At 44.7% G+C, this 24,086-nt stretch overlaps 1 protein-coding gene across 2 annotated transcripts in view; it reads right to left on the bottom strand.

Moving 5' to 3' along the window:
* Nucleotides 1-24,086, bottom strand: part of DEPDC1B (DEP domain containing 1B) — a 479,942-nt gene that overhangs the window by 11,227 nt on the left and 444,629 nt on the right. For both annotated transcript variants that reach the window (XM_069627327.1, XM_069627326.1), the window contains one exon: nt 7,425-7,601. In XM_069627327.1, the coding sequence (XP_069483428.1) occupies nt 7,425-7,601 (177 nt within the window). The remainder of the gene's footprint in view (nt 1-7,424; nt 7,602-24,086) is intronic.

Raw genomic sequence — 24,086 nt, forward strand, 5'->3', positions numbered from 1 at the left:
GAATCCGACACGGGTCCCCGTTGATCGGATGTAGGATCGGTGGAGCTTGAGGCTCTTTTGACCGAAAGAATCGAAGTTTTTTGTAAAAAGCGCAAAAAAATAGCACTAACGCTCGAGAGCAATAGCACGAGGATCCCAACACATGAACGTGCGGTAAAAATCTGAAGATGGCTGCCAGAGGCGGTGCTTAGGTAGAGGGCAGTCATTGGCTGTGGTCAGTATGACGCAGAGACCAGTGATTGGTTATTACTACGAAAGACAGATCAGAAACGAAACTGATACTGGTTTTTTCTTTACCGAGGATTCCCAGCCTGACGACGGGGAATATTCATGAGCATGTGAATCCATGCCAGACCCCATGCTGGAGAACAAAAGAAAGCCTGTCCAAATTTAGTATACAACAATTTTATCTACATTACACCTGTCTCTCCGAAGGAGTCAAGGATTATACTAATAAAATGTGCTAATTTTCTCATGACAGATGTACACGGTCATAGGCTTGGTTGAGGGGCTTCCAATGGTGGTCTGCTTTGCAGTCTCCTCTTCTTGGCTGAAGGATGCTGATGGGAGTTCGAGATAAAACCTTTGGGGATAAATGCACCCTTACAAAACAAGTGGTCATGCCGCCCAAGATTACTGCATATATGAATTGAGGCGGTATAGAGAACTAGAAAAGCCATCCAAAACACATTTGTTACTGCCTGGCCATGGTGAAATGTACAAACCTCTGAATTCTACAATGAAAATCCACAGCCAGTTGTTTGGCTGCAGAATTTCTCTCCACTGGGAAATCTTTTTTGCATATGTGTGTGAAAAATATATATATATATATTTCAATAAAAAAAAATTAAAGGGACGTTTTCGTAGAGGAGCAGGAGGGTGCCTCTTCTCTAGTCCCCACCCCTTCACCACGGTCCTATTGGAGTAGCAGATGAAGAGCTACAACTGGGAATTCATGCACAAGTTTGACATTTCCACTCAGCCAGCCATTCAAAAGACACCGTCCAGTTGAGGCAATGGAACAAAGATACCAAGAAGGATGACCACTGCCAAAGTGCCCGAATGCGACTATGGGAATCATTGACGAACTCTAGAAAAGGTTGACGACAGAAATGTGTCGTCATGAAAAAGAGATTAAGCTGAAATGATATGAAAAAAAACTCAAGAAGGACGATGTAACAGAAGGTTTAAGAGAAACAGGTACCAAAAGAAGAGGTTATCATGAGAGTAAGACGATTAAGTAACTTGTTGACCAACAACTGTAAATACGCTGTAACGCAAAGTAGAAAATGCACATATAAGCTTTCTAAAAAAAGAGGTATATTTATAACGGTTAGGACAGCCATTGAAAGAAAATGGACGAGAGCAGGTCTTAAAGAATTAACCCAGCTCCTCAAATGAAGAAGCTGTTTTCATGTTCAGAATAAAGAAGTATGTTGGTCGGAAGCCAAGGAAGCTATTTCGCTCTCAGAAGTAGAGTCTAGTCTCTGATGTGGCATGAGATGAAGACTCATCAGGTAAACCGAGTCAGTATATCTGTAACAACAACAACAAAAATCATAAAAAGGCTAGCTTTGCGCAAATGTGAAGTCTGACTTTCAGCAGCACAGCCACCACGAGGACATCTTCAAAATGGCCACCGATCCGAAAGCTACATCGGTTGCCTAGCAACGCCGAATCGAGTGAGCAGCTGATTCGCTCACCGGAGGTTTTTGACCCACAACCCCACACCGGAAGGCATAAGCCGGCACCCACCCAAAGGAACAAGTACCTGGCAGGTACCACCGTGGGAAGGTCATTTCCAGCAACAAGCATCGAAGCAGCAGGGTGGGCTGGAGCCCAGCCCATGACTCGCGCTCATAACGCGAGCATCAACACGGATCAGAGGCCCAAGCCGCAACGAGCTGCCGAGCACAGACACCTTTGCAACATCTACTCAAAGCAAGCTCCGGTACCTGCACTCTTCTGCACAGCTGTTTATGCCCACTACTCGTCCTGAGGCCGTGATTGCAGCCATTCCCCACCACGAGGACATCCTCAAAATGGCCGCTGATCCGAAAGCTACATCGGTTGCCTAGCAATGCCGACGCTGCATCGAGTGAGCAGCTGATTCGCTCACCAAAGGTTTTTGACCCACAACCCCACGCCGGAAGGCATAAGCCAGCACCCACCCTAAGGCACACATCACAAGGCACAGGTGACACCATGTCAGTGCCTGTCCGTGCATGGCCAGCATGCCGCATGCCAGGAAATTGGTTTCTTCAAGCCACAATACGCAAGTCCACCGCTATTTACAGCCTATTTGTGCCTGCATTGCTATATCTAAAGAGAACCTTACTACACCATGATGCACACTTGAGGCAACTCCACTATTTCACTATTACCTGCGTTCAAGCGCTCTGACAATCTCTTTCTCTGCCGACATAAAAAGCTTTCAATCCATGCAAGTCTTTTCCGGTCATACGGCGATCTTCATACCTTCACCACCTGTGCATTAGTCGCCAGTAATCTGCCTCGATTGAGTATGTAGTATTAAATTCAATACAGGCATTATACACGGGTATCTTTACATCCTGATGCTGCCACTACTCCATCACCCCTGTTTAAACCAGCACTAAGTCAAAGTTGGTATTTGTGCCTCTGTGTGGACTCCGCATTTAGATGCTGCCACCATCTTACTACTATTGAGTAACCTGCGCTAGGATTAATGACTTTACAAATAAGGATTAGCAAGAATGTCACCCCACCTACTACTTTTCTTAAGCCTCTATAATATCGCCTACGGCTCCAGCCCACCCAATTCAATGGACAACACAATCACGGTCCAACATTCGATCATGAACCACCAACAGTATCCCAACCTTGCACCTTGTATTAAGTTAGCAATGTCATGTAACCTACCTCCTTCAATAGATATCCCACCAACCATGTTCTTAAAACCTTGTGGTAATATGACTCCCCCATTTTACTGAACCCCCCCACTCATCACCAATCACATACACCACAACTCGCCACAGCTAAAATTAACAGCCTAAAACTACTCATAAGGCTCACCCCCATCGAAAATACCAACAGAGCCAACCACAGAAAACCCCACTGCCATCCCACTAAGAAGATTACCAACCCTTGCAACACTACACTACGGAATTGGAGTATAGGATCTAGAACACAACTGCGTTTAGCTTCTAAAACACATGAGAACTACAAAATAGAACACATTCACAAGACCACAGCAGACACACCGACAATTAAACCGACAATCAAAACTAAGTGCCTCACCTCTCCAAACAATGCGAAACCTAATAATCTCAAAGTAGGACTTTTATTAAATGTTAGATCCCTCCAAGCCCATGCACTGGACATATTCGATATGCTAATCGACAACGACCTAGATATCTTCGCACTAACAGAAACCTGGCTAAATCCTACATCAGGCCCAGCCTTAGCATTATCCCTATTTATTCCATCCTCCGAGCTGATAGACTCCAATCAATGCAAATGAGGTGGAGTAGCTATTATTTACAAAACTATGCTAGAACTAAGAATAACGAATAACAGTCACCTTCCATCAGCAGAACTACCGACGGTCAAATTTGCCACCTCTGCCACAACCACCATTACCATGCACCTGATCTACCGACCTCCAGGAGGTGCAACCAACTTTGAAAATGATATTTCACAGCTACTATCCGAAAACACCAAAAGTAAATCCCAAGAGATAGTCCTAGGCGATTTTAACCTAGGTCTTGACGATCCTAAAGATGGCAAAGCCTCCACACTCAAAGACACTATGTCAGAATTGGGGTTTACACATCATATAAATAAACCAACTCACAACAAGGGCCGTACTCTCGACTGGCTAGCAAATCTTAATTGCTCCATTAAGTTAGTGGGAAACACACTGTGCGCTTGGTCAGACCACCACTTAATTACCTTCGCCATTGAACAATCGGTCACCCGCACCTCCCCCGCAAAGACACCAGCTTCAATGCCAAGAAGTAAACGGAACCTCACCCTAGAAAAACTAATACCACTACTACACCCTCTCACGCAAACCAACCCTAGACATAAAGACCCATCTGACCTAGTGAAGTTATATAATGAAACTGACATCAATACACTTGCTCTTTTAAAACTACAGAAAGCTAAACCGCACGCCCATATAAACAAATGGAACACACCTCACCTAAAAACCCTCAGAAAAGAGAAAAGGGCAGCAGAATCAAATTGGAAAAAACACCCATCTGCCCAAAACAAAGATATATTCAGTGCAATCTCACTCAACTACAAATCAGCCATTATCCAAGCTAAGGAAAATAATTACAATGACCGTATAGCAAAAGCTAATTCAGATACAAAGGAATTATTCAATATACTAAAAGAACTTGAGTCTCCTGCCCCCATACCGGACCCATGCATAAAAGACACCCAATGGTGCATCAATATTCAAAATGCGCTCCAAAACAAAATTACAATGTTACTAGAGAAAATCAATACAAAAAAACCTCATCAACAATACTTTACCCTTGAATCTACCTTCGCCATTGTGGGCAACACTGCCACAATTCAACTTTCAACCTCTCTACAGTAAAGAAGTTGAACAGATCATACTTAAACTCAAACCTTAAAACTGCAAGGGCGATATCTGCCCACCCACCTTAGTCAAAGAAGCAGCCTCTGTGCTCTCCCCCTTCATAACAAAGTTCATCAACGCCTCATTTGCTACGGGTTCTGTACCTACGAGCCTTAAATATGCCTGGGTACTCCCACTATTGAAAAAGCCCACGCTAGACCCAAACAACCCATCTAACTACCGGTCGATCACCACAGAACCCTTTCTACTAAAAATACTGGATCGAGCCGCCTATCTACAAATACAGCATTACCTTGAAATTAACAATCTATTAGCCCTAAAACAATCTGGATTCAGACCCAGACATGGGACTGAGACTGCTCTTTTCGATCTCAAAAACCAAATTCAGGCATTAAAAGACAAAGGTAAATCGGCCTTGCTATTACTACTCGACTTATCGGCGGCTTTCGATCTAGTCAACCATGACATACTGTGCAAGCACTTGCCATCCGCTGCACACTTTTCCGACCAAGCTAACACGTGGATTAGATCATTCCTTAATAGATCCATGCGCGTCTTTGCCCCTTCAGCCTCAGCTGCACCATCACCAGTTTCCTGTGGAGTCCCCCAGGGATCATGCGTATAACCTACACTCTATAACGTTTTTACCAAGCCTTTATTCGGCCATCTGGGTGTCGTATACAAACTACGCTGATGACACCCAGATCCTTATTCCCATCACTGGGGACTACATAACAGACAGTAATACCCTGAACAATATCTACAGTATAATACAAGCCTGGATGGCTAATCATGGATTATGTCTAAACGATGACAAAACTGAACTCCTACTACTTGGTTCCCCCAACAAATTAGGCAAACTTGACACTGCCTTCAAAACTTATCGATGGTAACACCATTAATGTAGCACAAAGCGTGAAAACACTGGGTATTCACATCGACGCTGCATTATCCTTCAAGAAACAAACTAATGCACTTGCCTCAGCTACAGCTTATATCTGCAAGCTGATCACAGCATGTCGTCCATACCTATCCACAAACAACTGCCTATAAGTCGCAAGAGCATTAGTGCTATCCAAATTAGACTATTGCAACGCGCTTTACCTAGGCTCATCTAAACAAAACCTAAACAAAATGCAAGTAATGCAGAATAATGCAGTCAGATCAGCAAGCAATATCCTAAGGAATCAACATATTTCCACTATTAGACAAAACCTTAAATGGCCAAACATCAACCAAAGAATTGACCTTAAAGCCCTATCATTAACACACAAATCCCTACACAATCAAGCACCTTCCTACCTTTGCGACACTTTTACTAGGCACACTTCAGCCAGACCTATCGGAACAGCCCATACCCAATGCATAAATACTCTTAGATTCAATCTACAAAGTGCGGGCGGAGTCAGCTTCCCTGTCCTTGCTGCAAAAAAATGAACGCACTCCCCCTCATCAGAGCTGAGCCCTCCTTCATGATCTTTAGGAACAAGGTTAAGTCAGGCTTCTGGAACCAAAATCACATCTAGCCACCCTACCATCCTCTTGGTGCCCGTTTACGCACCTGTATATATGCATATGTTCTATGCTATAATTGCCGCCAGTCTGGCCACACAATACTGTAAATTGTAAATATCCTTATGTACAATGTCAATGTATGCATAACATGTTTGTAAGATATGCGCTCAGCTGCCCCAGGGCCCCGATGCGCAATACAAATAAATAAATAAAAAAAAAAAAGAAGACTGGTCCAATAGAAGAACTATTCGAAATTCAATATGTGAGAGTGTTTGCGAGAGAAGTGGGAATAGGATTTTGGTAGATCCTGAACTGAAGTTATTCATAGACCTTTGAGTAGAGCACGCATCATGTACGCTAAAGAAAAGGTAATTCGGTGCAAATTCTTACACCGGTCATGAATGACAAACCAAACTATACAACTGTCCCATCCAGATCCAATATATGCTCCACAAGCCTGCTGAGCTGTGTCTTGCTTCACAAGGCTTGGAACACAGATGTCTAGTTTAGCAATTTGCTAAATAAATGCACATAACTTCTGAATCAGTCTGCTTCAACCATATCTTCTAGGTATAGTTAAAAAACAAAACCTTAAGGTTGATCACGGTTTGATTTTCTAAAATCTAGCATTGACTTAACATTTTTTTCAACCACCTGGTTTCTTATCTGCATGTACTTGAACCAGTTTTGGACATGCAACCAACAAACCCATGGCATAAATGTCTACATATGCCAAAGTCTTTCAGGCATGTTAAATGACTGAATGCTGCAGGTTTACTATCTCCATTCTATTTGGGCTATCTGCCACTGGACAAAATTTAATAGTTTAATGGTGAAAGATCAATTTTCAGAATACTTAATGTCTTTAATGGCAATTACTACAAAGAATATTGGAGCGCACGTTTCATGCATGGATGTGAAGTGCTTTATTGCTCTGCTCATTCCTTGACACTACTTTATTTTGTTTAATATTTTATATAAAAAAGTTCAAAAAGGGAACTGCACGCAGACAAAAATAAAGGGGCAAACCTATGCACACAAAGTCACCAACGCAATCAATTTAATCTCCACAGGAAACAGGAACCACTTCTAACAGAACAGACTAATGTGTTCATGGGCCGTGAAAGGTATGCAAATTTACTATGTGCTTGGTTGAACTGTCGAACAGTCGAACATCGATCAACATGTGTTAGAAAATCCATCTCAAGTTAAACATAGCAAGTCAAATATTTTCCTCAGAGACTATATTATCAGCCATGTCAGGAAATTGCATTGCTTATCAAAGGCCAGAAAATATGAACATTACAGGGATTACCTGAACTCGTCGCAGATGGGCCACATGATCTTCTACAGCTGTCTGCAGTGAAACAGGAACTTTCAATATCTCTTGGTAATTGTCCATCATAAACGTCACCAGTCTACTAGCCAGGAGCTCATCCAAGTCCACCTCATCCCTTGAGCACAGGATGCAGCGAGAAAATGTCTGTACCATCTTTAAAAAAAAAAAAAGTCTCAATGTGTGAGTGGTATAAACTTATGAGCTGGTTTAAAATGTTTTTATTTATTCAAACGATTCAATCCAAAGAGGTAATATGAAGGAAAAAAAAAAAAACTTTAAAAAAATCGCTAATTATAGAGCAAAGTCAACAATTGGGGAGCAGGCGTGTTCTACAAGATAGGCGTAATTCAACTAAGACTAGTTTCGAGGACATTTCTGATGGAGGAACTTACAACCACAAGTGCACTAAACACTTGAGAACCACCCTTCCTCGTCTTTTGGGAGCTTTTGCTATTAGAAAGACTGTAGAGAATAGACCTTTTGGGCGACTACCAAATTCAAATCGCCATACAATAATGTTGAGAAAGTTCCAGGTAAAGGTAAATACAGAAATGTATCAACTAGGTGCCAAGTTAGGTGGCAATAGTAGCAAACAAAATTAAGATCTTTCTCTTGGAATGAAAATGTATCTGCTGCACCCACAGACCCTTCCTTTCTCCTCCATTCCTGAAATCTGCTGCTTCTTTCTCCCCTCCCCACCCCCATCTAATTTTTCTTTTTTAACTTTGCCATTTAATCACTCTCTCACATACAAACTGCCTTAGACACCACGTCCTTTGCTAGTGCCCTATCTCTTTACAATTTTCAATTATTTATAAGGCGTCAACAGTGAAACACATTCACATTGTGGCGCCACAAGTTGGGAGGGGAAAAAAAGACTTTTGAAGCCTTGGAACATTCAGGTACGGTCAAGTGCCTGTCTGGTGAATGCGGTCAGTAGAGGAGGGTACAATCAGGTAACCCAACATAACCATGGCAATACCACAAAAATAGCAGACATTCAATAAGCGGAAAGGCAAGGTACTCGGACGCAGAAGGTTATCACAGTAATAGAGATCCACATGCAATGGCATGTACCCTATAGCAGCAGGTTACCACAGAAAAGACAGTACAGAGAGTAAAGGATGTAAGGTCACGTACACAGTAGACAACTACCAATGCTGGGGCACAAACCTGAGGCAGGAAAAGCAAGCCAATGCCAACACGCATAAGTTACACTGCGCCTCAAAGTGGGCAAGAGGTCAGGAATAAGACCGTCCAGAAGACCAAGGTGCAGGAAAGGCCACAACCCAAGAGTCAAAGCAATCCTTGAAGAGGAGTCTCTAAAGACATTTACTAAAGTGACTGGCTCTTCTCATTCCTGAGGTGAGAAGAAAGGGCATTTCCCAAGTAAACCCCTGCAACCCCAAAGGTCCTGCTGCCAAAATCTTTACTCTTGGAATAACAGACAAGGAACTTGCAAGAGGATGCCCACAAGGCAGAGGTCTAGAGGATGCCCACAAGGCAGAGGTCTAGAGGATGCCCACAAGGCAGAGGTCTAGAGGATGCCCACAAGGCAGAGGTCTAGAGGATGCCCACAAGGCAGAGGTCTTCAAACTATGCGGCTGGCCACGGTTGAAAACCCAAAGGATGTCGTAAGGGTGCAGAAGTAAGGCTCGGACACAAAGGTGAAATTTTTGGGTAGAAACTTTAATTGCTCAAGAAAGGGATGGACAAATCCTCTTTCCATAATGCTAAGAGGTTTCCTTACCTCAAAGAAAACTAGGGAAATTGTCAGGATGTCCAAAACTAAAAAGTCTTGTCACTGTCGTGTCTCAAAAAGCCTACTTGCGTCACAAACGCTATTAACTTAAATCAAATGTGCAAGGATGGTCTCTTCCTAAAGTAAAGTGTTCATTATAGGTTCAACCAACAGGAAAGTTCCCCGTCTCTTAGGTAAACCAAAATCGATGAAAAAAAAACCATTTTCACAAATGTAACACTCCAAGGCTAGGGGTCTGTCCTTTCCCCTAGACTCCTAGTTCTGTTAGGCTATGTTATGTTAGGAGCACTTATAATGCGTACTTTCATCCGAAGGCATCTTGGCGCAAGGAAAGGTGGAAGTACAGGTCCCAGCAGTGACTAAAAAAAAAAACACAAAATAAAACATGAGGAGGAAAGAAAAGTAGGCAAGGATAGCGATTGGCTACTATCAGTGAGGAATGATGCAAACCAGCCAAGGGCGGACCCCCGAAAGGCCAGCAGTCTGCAGGCAGGATAGCAGGACGGCGTGGTTGACCGTGTCGAATGCCGCCAACAGATCTAATAAAATCAGGGCTCCCACTCCGCCCTGGTCAGCTAATATGGTGAGAACATCGACCACAGACACTAGGACACACTTGGTGCATCGACCTGGGCGAAATACCGATTGAAAGGGGTAAAAGAAAAAAAAAAAAAATTCTATTCCAGAAAGGAGGAAACTAGAGGGGCTATTGGAGACTCCAATAGCTTCATAGAAAAGGGAAGTAGAGAAATAGGATGAAAATTTGCCAACACAACGCTTCCAGTGAAGGCTTTTTAAGGAGCGGGATCACTGTGGCCTGCTTCAACTCAGTTGGCACCCAGCCAGACAGACAAACGGAAGGACAGCCTCCAGGACCCAGGGAAACATATCCGGCAGGATTGTTTTCAAAGTGGCCAGAGGAATGGGGTCCAATGGAGCGGCTGACTTCAGGCACTCCACTGCCTGAGAGACTTCAAAGGCTGAGAATTCAGGAAACCTGTTCCATCCCGTACCCTCAGCAGCCACTGTATCCCAGGAAGTAGTAGTAGCAGTCACCTGCTTACCTCCCGAGATGTTAGCATGGATATCAACTACTTTCCTTTCTTTTAGGCTCATGTGCCCATCATCATTTTAGGTTAATCTTACTGAGTAATTCCCCAAGGATATGCATCTCAGATTCACAGTTCATTGTCCCACCAACCTGACACACTTCCCTACCAAGCGTAGGATTCATTTGTAATTAGTCCTTTACACTTCCAGTATTCTTGACCCACTTATTCAAACACTATCATTATTTAGTCTCTGTGGGTGCAGATCCCAGACTCGCAATATTATGACCGGCTTGGTTTACTTGCCTGCCAAGCAACTGTCTCTCATAGACTGTTTCATTTAGGGCCCCAGACCCTCTTATTCTTCATAACTTTTTAGGCTTTTGTGTCAAACAGGTGCGGATCCTTGACTCGCAATGTAGGGTTGTACCAGCTTGGTTTAGTCCCCTGCCAAGCATACAACTCTTCCTTGTTTGTTTTACAGTAAGGGCCCATGATACTCTTATTTTCTCAGATTCTCATATGGGTGCAGGTCCCAGACTCACAATTCATTATCGTAACTGCTTAGTTCACTCTCCAACAAACATACAATTCCCCTTTCTCTATCTTGGTTATTTTCAGGGTCCCAGACGCTCTTATACTTTGATTTCCATATGGGTGCCAGTCCCCAGACTCACAATCTCTTTTCAGGGACCCGGCCCTTCTGTTCTACATACACTTTTGCTGACTGAATGATATTCACATTTTCTGGCATATAGGTTATCATATGTGTATTGTTTTGTTGAAGAATATCAAAGTCAACTAAAATAAACATGCTGTGGGGCAGTTAACTGTGTACATAAACATGTTATGGTGTTTTCTACATTCAAAGATGTATTTGTTTATCCAGTTGCCACTCTGGGGTCACTAACATGATGTGAGGTTGCCTGGGTAACCTAGAATCTACTAAGTTTCTGAAGCACAGTGTATATAAGTCTGATAACCGGTTTAAAGTCCAGACCCATCTTGGACATGCGGGCATCCTTTTGCATAAATACTTTGAACTTAAGATCCTTAATTAATAACGTATCATGCACGGATGGTATGCAGATTAACTCTTACACCAAATAATAAGATTGACTCAGGAGGTTTGGCAAAAGTCTCATCCGACTGTTTTAATATCAATTGTCTAAAACATGGATTTACAACAGACATCAACGTGCGTTTGCTTAAGTTCTCTGAAACGTTTTACATAAACAGCTTTATGCTAAAAATGCATCATAAGTGACATCATATTACGGGACAAATAAGAAAAACCTATGGGAAGTTGCGGTTGGACTAAGGGGAACATCCAAGTATACTTTCTATATAGGAACGGGTTGCGATTGATTCTCTATAGTCAGGTGGACAACGTATGCCCACCCCTAGTGCAATTCATCCTCAACAGTTAAGTACACAGTATATTATTGACTCTCATACTATTAGGCACTTCGTTATATGGCTCTCTACAATTGGTTGGCACGCCTGCACCCTTATGGAACATTCGATTCACTAGCAGCACGTAAGCTCAGACCCCAGGTGCTCTGCTCGGAGGTGGACTTGACCGTGTCTCCCCTCCCAATTAGCCCTACATCGTTCACCACTCATGCCTTCTGCCACGAAGATTGCCTTTGTACTCGGCCTTCAGTAATTTATCATCTCTGGGAATATAAAGGAATATGGGTACATGCTTATCAAAGTTCTGGTCTGCATGCCAAACTCCTATTTTCGTCATCGGTTCACGTGACAGGAGACCATACTTCAGCCTCATTTTCAGCATTCAATTGTCTCGAATTAATAAACTTGGCACTCATGGTGTTCTCTCTTTGCAACTTAACAATGAGCGATTCCACTTCTCAGGTTTACTGCCTTTGAGAATAGATAACCAGTTCTTGGCTGCCCCCAGCCCTCGACACCGGGCCAGATAGCCCTTCTGAGTCCTTACATGATTTTTAGCTGCTTTTGTTGCTTCGACAGCTTCAGCGCCTGATCCTTCTTTCTCTGTGGACTTGAGCTTACTAGTATTGTGACGAGGTCCAGCTTCTATATAATGGCGACACTGCCTGCAGTCTATTCACTACGTATAGCCAGCCTTTATTAGTCTACTTGCGTTGCTGCATCTGTACAGTTTTTAAATGGCTTGCACTTTCTGCAGAGCTCTTCACACGTGCAATCTTCTTTCCGCACATGAAGGCTTACTTGATTCTTTATTTTGTCATGCATCCTCTTCTTCAGCCAATCTTCTCAGTACGTCACCAGCTCTCTTTTTTCCCCATTTTCATATTCCTTCGGGGACTTCTTCCAAGAGATTGTCATCGCTGCAGGGGTACATCAGATAGGGTTTTCTTAATGGATACCTTCTCTTGAAGACTCAGTGGAATAGGCACAACTACTGCTGTCATGCATAGTACGACTTCTGCCTTCCAACATACAGGCACTAGAGGGGGGGTGGGACTTCCTGCAGGGGTATTTGGCTGCTCCTCTACACTCCCCCTCTGGTTGATACATCAAGCAAACCTTCACTGGTCTCCACATCTTGGAAATTTCTCTTGAAGAAGTGATATGATATGATTGTTTATTTATATAGCGCCTATACACAAGTGCTTTTTCGGTGTCCATATTTTCAGCACTCCTTTCAGGCATCCTGCTGATTTTATATGACTATCAACACTCCAGATCATTTAACTGCACTGTCCATTTGGATTACAACAGACCCATTGTCCAATGTACTTCTTATGGTTCTTTGGATATAGGAACTTTGTTCCTTCAGGTGCTATACTGGTGGCCTTTATGCATTCTCAGATTTCTTCATCAGTCAACTCCTTGGGTCCAAATCCTGATTCGACATCGATCATCATCTTAATTCCTACTGCTTTTTTGGCTGTCTTCTTGCACTGTGAGATTATTATCCTGATCACACAGAATCCAAACATTGTCATCACCAGTACTGCTTCAAGATGCTTGAAGATGTTCGCCATCCACTGTGGAACCCATGAGAAGATAGATGCACACCAACTGTCATCTGCAATATCCTCTATCTCATCATCCATTTTGTTATGGAAGCTTGTCAGCAACGTTATGGCCTCTGTCAAAGTCGCATTCTGATCATGATGAGAAGGTGTGAATGTGCAGCATGATAGGCCAATCTTAGTGTAAACTCCTCCATCCATTGCTGTAATCATATCAAGGACATATCTGTTCTGCAGGGTCATCAGTCTATGGCCCTCAATTCTTCCCCGATAGCATTGAATCCCTTTATGGTGGTGTTGATCGTCTGCAGGAGCTCCCAGTGAGTGATTTGCAACCCCTTCGCATTGGCCATCGTCTGGATCCCAGGCATAAATATAGTCGTGAAGATTGAAGCAGTTTTGCTGAACAGTCTATGCTCATACGGAATAGCATTAATGGCTTCAATTGATTTAGCTGAGAAACAGTTCTACCGCTTTGTTCGATTGAGGAATTCAAGCTATCTTCTCTTTCTCAAATGGGCATCCACTTTTGGAAATTCACCAATGTTCAGATCACTCTGAGGAATAACTAACGTTAGAACATGGATCAATACGAAGGAACACATTCCTCCCCAATCTTTTAGCAGCTTCATGTAGGATCAGGACCCACACACCCAATAATGATCTATTAGGATGGCTGTCCGTTCCTTAATGCCTGATGCATCAAAAATTCGGCCACACAGGTGATTCTCTCCAACCTTCCTTGTACCATTATTTCTGTGTCCCCCCTCTCCCCTTAAATGGTATAATGGGTTCCAGGGATTGCAGGGGTGTCCCCCGCATCCTTTACAGGATTTGGGTGGGATTTTAAGACATGGAACCTTTAGGAGGTAGTATCTGTAATGGTCCTCCTTTGTCGTTGTTCCTCTGATTTGCAAATAACCTCTTTCCCAGCATCTCTGTATCTCTTCTTTAATCTTGCCTTGACAATTTAGCATATTGTCATCATCTTCAACCTTGATTCCAGCTCCATTTGTTCCAGACTGTTCATATCGGATGCCTTGTTTCTGGCTTCTCTCTTGTCTTTAAATCTTGTACATAATTATCTTTTCTTTGAGATGTCTCTTTATGTATCCATACCAAGGATGCTGTTCTGCCTTGGAACTGTCCTCTTGTTTGGCAAAGTGCGAGATGCGTCAGGCAATTTGCTTTTATCACTGGTACTTCTGTAGCTATGAATATCTTGGAGGTTCCCATAGTATACAGTACCGGAATACACATAGCAACTCTCCTTGGATGTTTTCTCTCCTACCATTCTCGTGTGCTGGTACATGTTCTTACCCACGTGTACTGAATTGTCTAGATATGCATTTATCCCATCATTATCTTCTTCTGCACTTCTCCTGCATCTCCCTCTCAAAATGTTAGCAGCCAACTGAAAATTCTAAAGCAGCTCTACTTTGGGGAGATAACACAAAGGGTTTTGGCTCATTGGTAATGGGCAGATATGATATGATAGGTTATTTATAAACGCGCTTAATACCCGAAGGTTTCTAAGTGCGGACCCGGGGATTGAACCTGTGTTGCACCATGTCATCTTGCTTCCAAGGCGAGCACGTTGCCCCTGAGTTATCCTCCCAAGATCAACATTAGTTCCTGGAGTGGGGAGGATTAAAGGGACAGCCGTCTTATCTTGACCAATTAAATAAAGTGCGTGAATGAGGAGAAACAAAGTCAAACATAGAAATTGAGCATGCATATATTATACACCAGAATATTATCCTACGCCATTTATGGCATTATCAAATTTGTTCAGCCTGTCCATCCTCCAAAATCGCATTAACTTCAACATTCCTCACATTTACTGTTTTTCTTTAAGAAAGGAAAAACACTTATTCCTGCAGGTGTATCACCTCCTCTATTATTGCTATGAGCAATCTTTTGATTATAGAGCCATTCTTAGGATCTTGTAAAAAAGAGCAAATATCCACGTTTCTTCTGACAAGAGCAGTATAAGCTTGAATGATAAATACAAAAACAGCAAGCACAAGGTGATGCACATCCCCGTCGGTCAACACCATAGAGCTCAACCAAACAAATATTCAGTGAGAAACGAGTCAGGGTATTGCTCTCGCTTCCAATTATCGGACTCAAAATCCAAAATTGGCATATTCCTGATACATATATGTTTTGCTAAAGTTCATTTTTTTCCGAAAGATTCCTGTGACTCCTGGCAAAGATTACACGCCTGCTATAATGTCTATAACGAGTGTCCCAGTCCAAATGCAATCTGCATTGATCAACCAGTTGATTTATCGTCCTATGTCTGATCGAGTCTGCACACGCTGAAATTCTTCTTCTTGTCTTGCTTCTAAATCAATAGCTGGGGGTGCTGCGGTCTCGCTAGTGTAGCTTTATGTCATTCAAATGAATCCACGCTCATCTGCCTTGGACATTTACTGCTGAGCGAGTAACATTTTCTACAACAAAGGGCCAGTAAAATCTCGGCTTGTGCCACTTCCTAGTGAAGTTTCTTAGTAGCACGGTATCGCCATCAAATAGTCTAGGTACTGGTAGTAGTTCAGGAGATCCGGTTGCTGGATGGTTTTCATCTGTGTTCTGAGACTGAACCCCCCCCCACCCCCGGCGCTTGAGTTGATCTGAAATGAGCGAGGTGTTCTCATTCGCCTCACAGTCACTAGTTCATGGGGTATGAGGTGGTGGTCCAAACAAGGCAGATTTCTTAGGGCATATAAAGCTAAGGGCAGGCAATATAGCCATCCCTTTTTCAACACAGGCTTGAGCTTGGCAATCCTTTAAGGAGGCCGTTGAGAACCTCACATATTCCGTTTGCTTGCGGTGATACACATAACAAAACTTGTGCCTTATGCCAAAAAAAGCCCCATCTGCTCGAATACTTCATTGACAAAATGTGGACCATTACTGGATCTCAGCACTTCACACACAGCCCATCTTGGAAAGACTTTGCGCATTAGAAACTTTGCAGTGCAAGTGGCATCGGGGTGTGTGCACAGACCTGCTTTGATACACCTAGAGAAGGGACACACCACCACTATCAAATACCTGTATCCACTACACACCTGCAGCATATCAACATAGTCAATATGTAAATGCTGAAAAGGACCATTCAGTCGAGGAATACATTAATAGTTACTCACTGTAGTGATTAACGTACTATTAAGTCCATAGTCCCCATTCCTCGATACTGTATGGGCATCCCTCGCGAGGGACAGGAGACTGAACATTTTTCAGCAGAAATAATCTTCTTCCCATTTAAATTTCCAGGATATGATAGATGATATGATAGTTTATTTATATAGCCCCTATACACAATGCATTTTAAAGCGCTTCAAGGCAAGAAAGGGAACCAGGGAAAATACAACATTCTTACAGGCCATGAACAGTAAGGATGAGAAATTAACTATCGTACTCGGCCTGATGACATTTCAGATTGTACAAGTGCTAAAACATAGATAAGGAAGGGAGGGGGAGAGTGGGAAGGAAATAGAAACAGACAGGCGACTACAGTACTAGGCCTGACAACATTTCTGGTAGAGCTGGAGGAAAACAAAAGGTGAGGGAGAGGGGTGCAGAAAGGGAGGGGAGGAACAAAACAAGTGACTATTGTACTAGGCCTGACAACATTTCAGGTAGTGCTAGAGGGAGGGGGCAACAGTAAGGTGATAGGGGAGCGACAGACGAGGTTGCTATCATAGTAGGTCCAGGGACAATTCTGATAGAGTAAGTGCATACAAGAAAGTAAGGGGAGGAGGGGAGGAGATAGGAAAAGGGAGAGGGGAGGGGAGGAGAGAACAGAGAGTAAGCAGTCAGAAAGAGTGGAGAAGCAAGAGAGGAGAGCAAATACAATTGCAGAAGTCAGTAGTAACACATAATGTTGCAAGCCAGGATACAAGATGAAGATGGAACAGCATGATTCAGGGCCACCATGAGTACAAGATGCGAAGTCCAGCATGAGAGTTGAGCAAGGGTGACGCACCGTGAATCAATGAAGTCCATAAAAGTAAAATCCAGCATTGGCCACAAGACGGTGATGGTGAAACCAGAATGTATCAGGACAGACTCCTGTGTGAAGGAAGGGGGGGTGCACAAGGGAACAACATGGGGGACCAGAGAGGGTGGGGGATGGCCTGTTGGGACAGAGGGTGTAAACACATGTTGGTGCATGCTTACCTGCTGTTTTAGCAGGGGGTCGGACCCTGGATCCTCCTGGTCCGAACAGGTCCAAACAGCAATAGCCCTTTTCTTTGACTGCCCTTCACTTTGGATGCCCGGGCGAGAGACGCCCTATATCTAAGAGTTAAGAGCAGGAAGGAAGAGGCAGGGCTAAGAAGGTGGGCGGGGATTAGGCCAGGTGACCTAGATCCACTTACAATAGCTCCCCAGCTGCAAAGGAAACGAGGCTGGAGGGCTCCTCAAGTAGGGAAAAGAGCGGCAAGCAGGAAGGCACCAGGTGGATTGCAGGTCCACGGCCCTGGAAGCATGCGCTCACCTGACTCCGTCCACTGGTGCCAGTCCTCAGTCCCCATTGATGCTTCGACAATATTCAGAATTGCCCAACACCACCAGTATAATTAATGGGGAGGATGGTGGGACGTATGGAGGAAAGGGTGAGTAACTATAGTCACTACGGTGAGTAACTATTGATTACTCTTCCGTCCCGTCCCCTTTCCTCCATACTGTATGGGCGATTACAACTGAATGTAGCCCCAGGGTGGAGAGGAGCCCCTCCTTAAGAAAACATGTTTCTTAGAACCGTCTGACCTAGACGTGGTGTCTAAACAGTAGTATTTACAGAAAGCCGATTTGTGCTGCCCCTCATAGGCCTTCTTGATGGCTGCGACCATCCACCTTGGTATGGAGGCCTGATAACCGGGCCTTGACCCACCGAAAGTGATAACAAGGCGTCAGACTTGTGGAAGTCTGTGGTCCTGTCCAGGCAGTATATCAGCACGCATATGACATCCAGATGGTGCAAGACCCTCCGAGGCTCATCCTTAGGGTCAGCGTAGAAAGTGGGTAAGACTATTTCCTTATGGAGATGGAAGGAGGTGGTCACCTTGGGAAGGAAAGCAGGGTTCGTCCGCAGGACGACCTTGTCCTGGTGAAAAGTGGTAAGGGCTTCTGTGCTGAGGTGAGGCCCATGAGCAAGAGGCTGTCTTTATGGTGACCTGTCTGATGTCCGCGGACGCCCTTAGCTCAAAAGGTTTGTGAGCCAAGGCGCCCAATACAACATTAAGGTCCCACACAGGGTGTGACCTCATTATAGGCCGGTAAAGCCTGTGGAGGCCCGCCAGATGTCCCTTGACCACCTGGTTGGAGGTGGAGAAGAGGCCCTCCTCCGAATTCCTTTAAGCCCCTATGGCTGTCCGATAGGTGCGGCATGTATCTAACTTCACACCGGAGTCGGCGAGGTGTGCTGAAAAGGAAAGCACATTGTCCAAGGTGCACTTAAGAGGGTCGATCTCCCTAGAGCCGGCCCAAAGACAGCATCTAGACTAGTTACTCTAATATTGGCTCCTACTAGCCTTGTTTCGAGCACCCTGGATGCACCCTGGATGATCTCCAGGTTAGCCTGAAATAGGCTTAAGTGTCTCAGCGTGAGGAACAAAGCTGCGAGGGCTAGTTTGTGAGGTGTAGGGTAGAGTACTCTGCCGCCCTGCTGGGCCAGTAGAGGAGCTGGGGCCATCGGTAGGTGAATGGCTGGTCTGTCAGATAGGTTGAGAAGCTCGGAGAACCACGGTCTGGCCGGCCACCAGAGAGCCTTCAAAATGATGCTGAAGTGCAGGGACTTTCTATTCACAGTGACAACCCTGCAGTTATGGCTGGTGGCAGTTGACATATTCTACCAACTATTCCCCTATTTTTTTTTTTTACCCCATACTATATTCACAGTCCCGGTTGTGCACAATAGGGTCACCTATGTTCTAACATGGTGACTTTCCTTTTCTGACATTTCTCATGTGGTTGTTCTTTGTTAGCCCTTCTTCTACCATTCTGAAATCAGGTGGTCTGTGCAAGTGTTTTGCCTTTGGTGGGAACCCTTGGGTGTCCCGGTCAAGGCTCCAGTGTTTGTGCAAAGGCAGGAAGCAAGGAGGGTGGGGGCCGAGTTTAACACTCCCCTGTCCTTTGTCTGCCAGAGTGCCTGAATGGAACCAGTTACCACTGGTAGGCTGACTGTCCTGATTGGACAACCATCCGCACCCTTCTGTAAAATGCTGAGAGTTTATGGAGGAGTGAGTGGGAAATCCGAAAAATAAGCAAAGGTTCCTGAGGTAGAATGCAAGTCGACTACTGGAACAGAAGATCCGAAGCAGAAGACAATAGATGTCTGCAGACCGTGCCAGTAACCGTGAAGCAACCACTGCTGTCCGGATGCTGTTTTCTTATCAAGAGAGGAGCTCTGAAGAGAACGCCTTCCCTTTAGCTGGTGGACCAACCAGCCCCACGGCAAAGTACAAATCGAGCCATATCCCGAGGTGCTGTGACCTTCCAGGGCTGAAAACCGAGAATACCAGTAGACATCTGACCCTTTTGCAGTGAAACGTCTTGCCCTGGACAAATCTGCTCAGAACTTTGGTGAGCTCCAGAGGCAAGAACCCACTCATCCAAGTCCCGTCACCAGAGTGCAGAACTGAAGAACCAAGGAAGATCGACCAGGTGATAACAGTCTTTTGTTGGAGCTAATAAAAAGGTGCCAAATCTGCAGAAAGGCAATAGAGACCAAAGTAATCCAAGCGGAGGGCCCTTTCTCATGACTGCTACCATGACATCCCATTCAGAGTCCTTCCTTTCATCACCAGACAGAGGGATCAGGACACTGGTACTGTCGCTGCTGCACATGAAAGAATCCAGCTGCACTTCTTCTAACCAAAAGGTACTGTGGGACTAAAGGTAGAACTTCCCTTAAGCTGAAGAGTCGCTCCAGTGTGACTGGAGTGAGTTACACAGTGTTAGGGTGTCCCCTGTGAGAAACCTGAAGGTGTCTCCCTAGCTAGACCCTGGAGATCTGTCATCCAGGTGGCCAGGACATGGTCATCGCTATTGGATCCAGTTTTGGGGGTGAGAAGTATCCCCCTTCTTTCAACACCTTTTCCCCATCCTACCACATAGGGCATTCCATGACATTGCACCCCCCCTTTTTCCACACGAAAACTTTCATACAACACGAAAGACAACAGACTAACCAAGGCCGTTTCCCTGACGTGTCAATGCCAGGATCAGGCAAAATCAGACAATAGACCGGAATCACGCACACCTGACGGCCCTTTCCCTTCCCCACAGGGATAAAAGGTGGAGCATAAGAGCACGATACAAGCAAGGCAGTCTGCACGACTTAAGATAAATCAGCACGGCAGTTCAAGAAGAGGAGAAAGACGGCGCCGACCAAGGGGGTGACAAGGAGATAAATGACCTTTCCGTTTCTGAGCCAGGCCCATGAAACCATAGCAAACGGAAACATAAGACCGCAAACCAAGACCAACGTGTGTTGCAGCAGATTTCTACGGTGCGCGAGACCCTCGTCTGCTGATAACCAAGCCGAGGAAGGAAGTCGGTCTCAGTGGTACCAACCTTGACTCAAAGGATAGGCAGGCAGTTCATCACAGCCGGTGTATCGAGGGGAGAATCGATAAGAAACCGAACATGTCTTGAACGAAAAGTAGCCAACGGCTACATTTGTAATTTGAGAAGCTAAAGATGGGGGAAACCAGCAACAGAGGAGGCCGGCACCATGTGGGTGCTCAGGCAGGAAACTCTGGGTGATTACCCAATGATAAAAAGACTACCGTAACCGGAAGCCCTTGGGAAGAGGAAAAAGAAGTCAAAGTGGTCAGTACCGTCGAAAGTGCTTGACCGGCAGATGATTGTGAAAGCAAAGGGAAGCGAATCTTGCATGGTGAAAAGTTAATACATGAACTGTATATCGGAAAAAGTTGGCAAGAGTGAACCCGGCAGAGGCAAACCGACGAGGGGCAAAGCCCGAAACCCTGTTTAAAAAGACAGTAAGATTTGTGAAAGCAAGAAGTATTGCAAGACAAGGGGAAGGGAAGTGCCCTCCTTGTCATTTGGGATCAGAGCCCAGCCAAGGGAGATCTAGGGGTGGAAAACTATCATCAAAGTTCACTGAGAAGGGAACAATTACTGAGTGGTTTGCGCCCACAAGAGGGGGACCCAGGAGTAAAGCTGTCACCCAAAGTATACCCGAAGCAGAACTTTGTGTTTGTTTCTTGTGGAATACATCAGGGCCTCGAGGGAAAGAGACTTTTATTGACTTTACCATCGAAGAACCTGATAGCTGGAAAGGAACTGTCGGCTCGTGCTGAGAAAGCTAGAGCGTGTGCTGTGCCAGCTGAAGGGAACTGTCAACTCGTCCTGGGAAGGCTCGAGCGTGTGCTGTGCCACCGTTGCTCGCTCAGGAGGGTAGGAGCCGCCTGCATCAGCTGCTACTACCAGGAAGAAAGATTTCCAGCGCCGAACATGAAGTCCGGCATCCACTACCTAAGGGTAAGCGTGCCCTCACCTCACCCAGGCAATATCCCGCTGCCTGCATTTCCAGTTGACCCACCTGCCCATTTACCATTAACCAGCAGGCCAACCACACTGAAATCGACTTGCACGCCACGAGGATCTAGAAAATGGGAGCCGTGATATTTGTTTATTTGTTGCTAAGCAACATGCAGTGATCCCGATAGGCTTCACTGCTCTACTTCCGTGATACATGATCACCGGAAGGCGAGAGCCGGGCTCACCAGTGAGGGCTACAGCCTGTCTATGCCAGTTCGGGCCTCTACGGAACCCCAATCTGCCAGTTGTTTCCCCATCTCACGTCCCAATTATGACCAACGGTCCCCCTCCTACACAATCGATACGGATGAAAACAATCACCTCATGGACCTTGGAAACCTGCCTACTGCTTATCCGACCTGGTAAGCGTGCCACTTTGCAGGTACACCTACTAACTATGTTCTACTCTAAATACAATGTAACAAAGCCATAAAAGGACTATGATAATCGATATCCCCAAAGGATGGTACTTTTATTTGCTCATTCATCCTCACCTCAATCAACCATTGTGATTATATTATGCCATGTTAATATTTTACACGTATATCTTGTTGTCACTGATATTCCACTAATCAAACTGTACTGTGCCACACCTTGCTTTATATCGTTTAAAACATAGCCTGAGTTGTCCAGCTGCCCTCCTTTCTCTTTACAGTCACCATGTTATTTTGAATAGTACTACCATAATACTGTGTGCATAGATTATCTCACCTTTATCAAGTGCCTTCCAAATCTTGAAACCCGTTTCGCTTGTATGCCCGTCACCAATGTTAGCATCGTCATCAGATCTCCCTTGACATCTAACTTGCTAAAGCCTCGGATGGCTAGTGTTTAACTCGCAATTGCCTTATCCACGATTTGAAATTAGCAATAGTTACTGTGCCTCCCCGTTGTTCTTTCACACTCAACATTATATGCATTGCTCCCATTAGGCGTACCTATCCTTTGCTGAGACCATACTTGTTACTAGCTCCTTATCACTATTGCGGTTCCACCACTTTGATAGCCAGTTCCGTACTAGCACTCCAAAGGCATGGTACTAGCCCATCGGCTGCTCAAGGCCAGTACTTGTCCTGTGATATAGGATCGCTACCTACTGTGACTACACGGCTATCGTGTTACTTACGTACTAAATCAATTAGCCAAATTGCCACATCGCTGAATAGCACATCACTTAATGTTTAATTGTCCTATCTTACTAGATCTGCCGATTACTGCCTCTAGCCCTTCTAGGATACTGCCACTCGATGGCTCCCGCTTCTAACTGACATGACCAAGTAAAGCCTGTGCCACGTCATTTGTAAGTAATGCCTATAAGTAATGCCTGTGTCGCGGCAACTGTGTTACGTAATGCTATACTGAGAATACGGTTATACAGACCAGCACTATAAACCTAGATATACGGCTGCACCTAATTACATTACCTGAACCCAGTGATAACCATAGTACGTAGTTACGCTCTACCACCTCTCCTAGCCACTCTGGTCATCAGTGCAGTGATCACCATCTTACTGCACACTGCTAGCATTATGTATGCCTTTAAGTTCGTACTGGTAAAAATATTATATGCCTTACTAACGTTGAGATCAGATGTGTACACACCTACTCCAAATAATAGTGACTACCTAAAGACAGATAGAATAGGTAAAGATAACCATATCACTTTAGTAACGACGCCCACTAATCTGCATCCTCAGCTCATAGGTGGCTGCCCACCCCTTACCTTCCAACACCCTTACGCCCTACCTCTGCTGACCACTACCACACAGTCAGGAAACACCATTAGCCTGGTCTTTACCCACATCCCCCCTATCCTCACGACTTATCTACCTACTATTCAGTCAGGAACTCTAGACTCCGAGCCAGACTATCCAAGCTCCACGAACCACCATCTAAATCCACCATCCAAACCAACCACACCCTTAACAGCAACAATATCATAACAAAAACTCGCATCCACACAAAAAAAACTACCCACTTGCCACTCATATCCCTTCACCCAAAATATACCACGTTACTTCGCCTCCCACCACTATTGCTACCATCCACCCCCACACTAAAACACCATTGAACATCATACAGGAAGCTACCAAGCACCCAGACATTAAAGGTGCCCTAATTAATGCCATATCCCTAGTAGCACACCCTACAAAGATAGCAGATCTGATCACTGGTGAGGACTACGACTTCCTAGGTATAAACAAATCCTGGCTTCATGCTGCCCACCTCCTAGCTATAACAGACAATTATGAAATCA

Source organism: Ambystoma mexicanum, chromosome 6p (genome assembly GCF_040938575.1).
Source record: "Ambystoma mexicanum isolate Mex_15411 chromosome 6p, UKY_AmexF1_1, whole genome shotgun sequence".
Taxonomy (NCBI): domain Eukaryota; kingdom Metazoa; phylum Chordata; class Amphibia; order Caudata; family Ambystomatidae; genus Ambystoma; species Ambystoma mexicanum.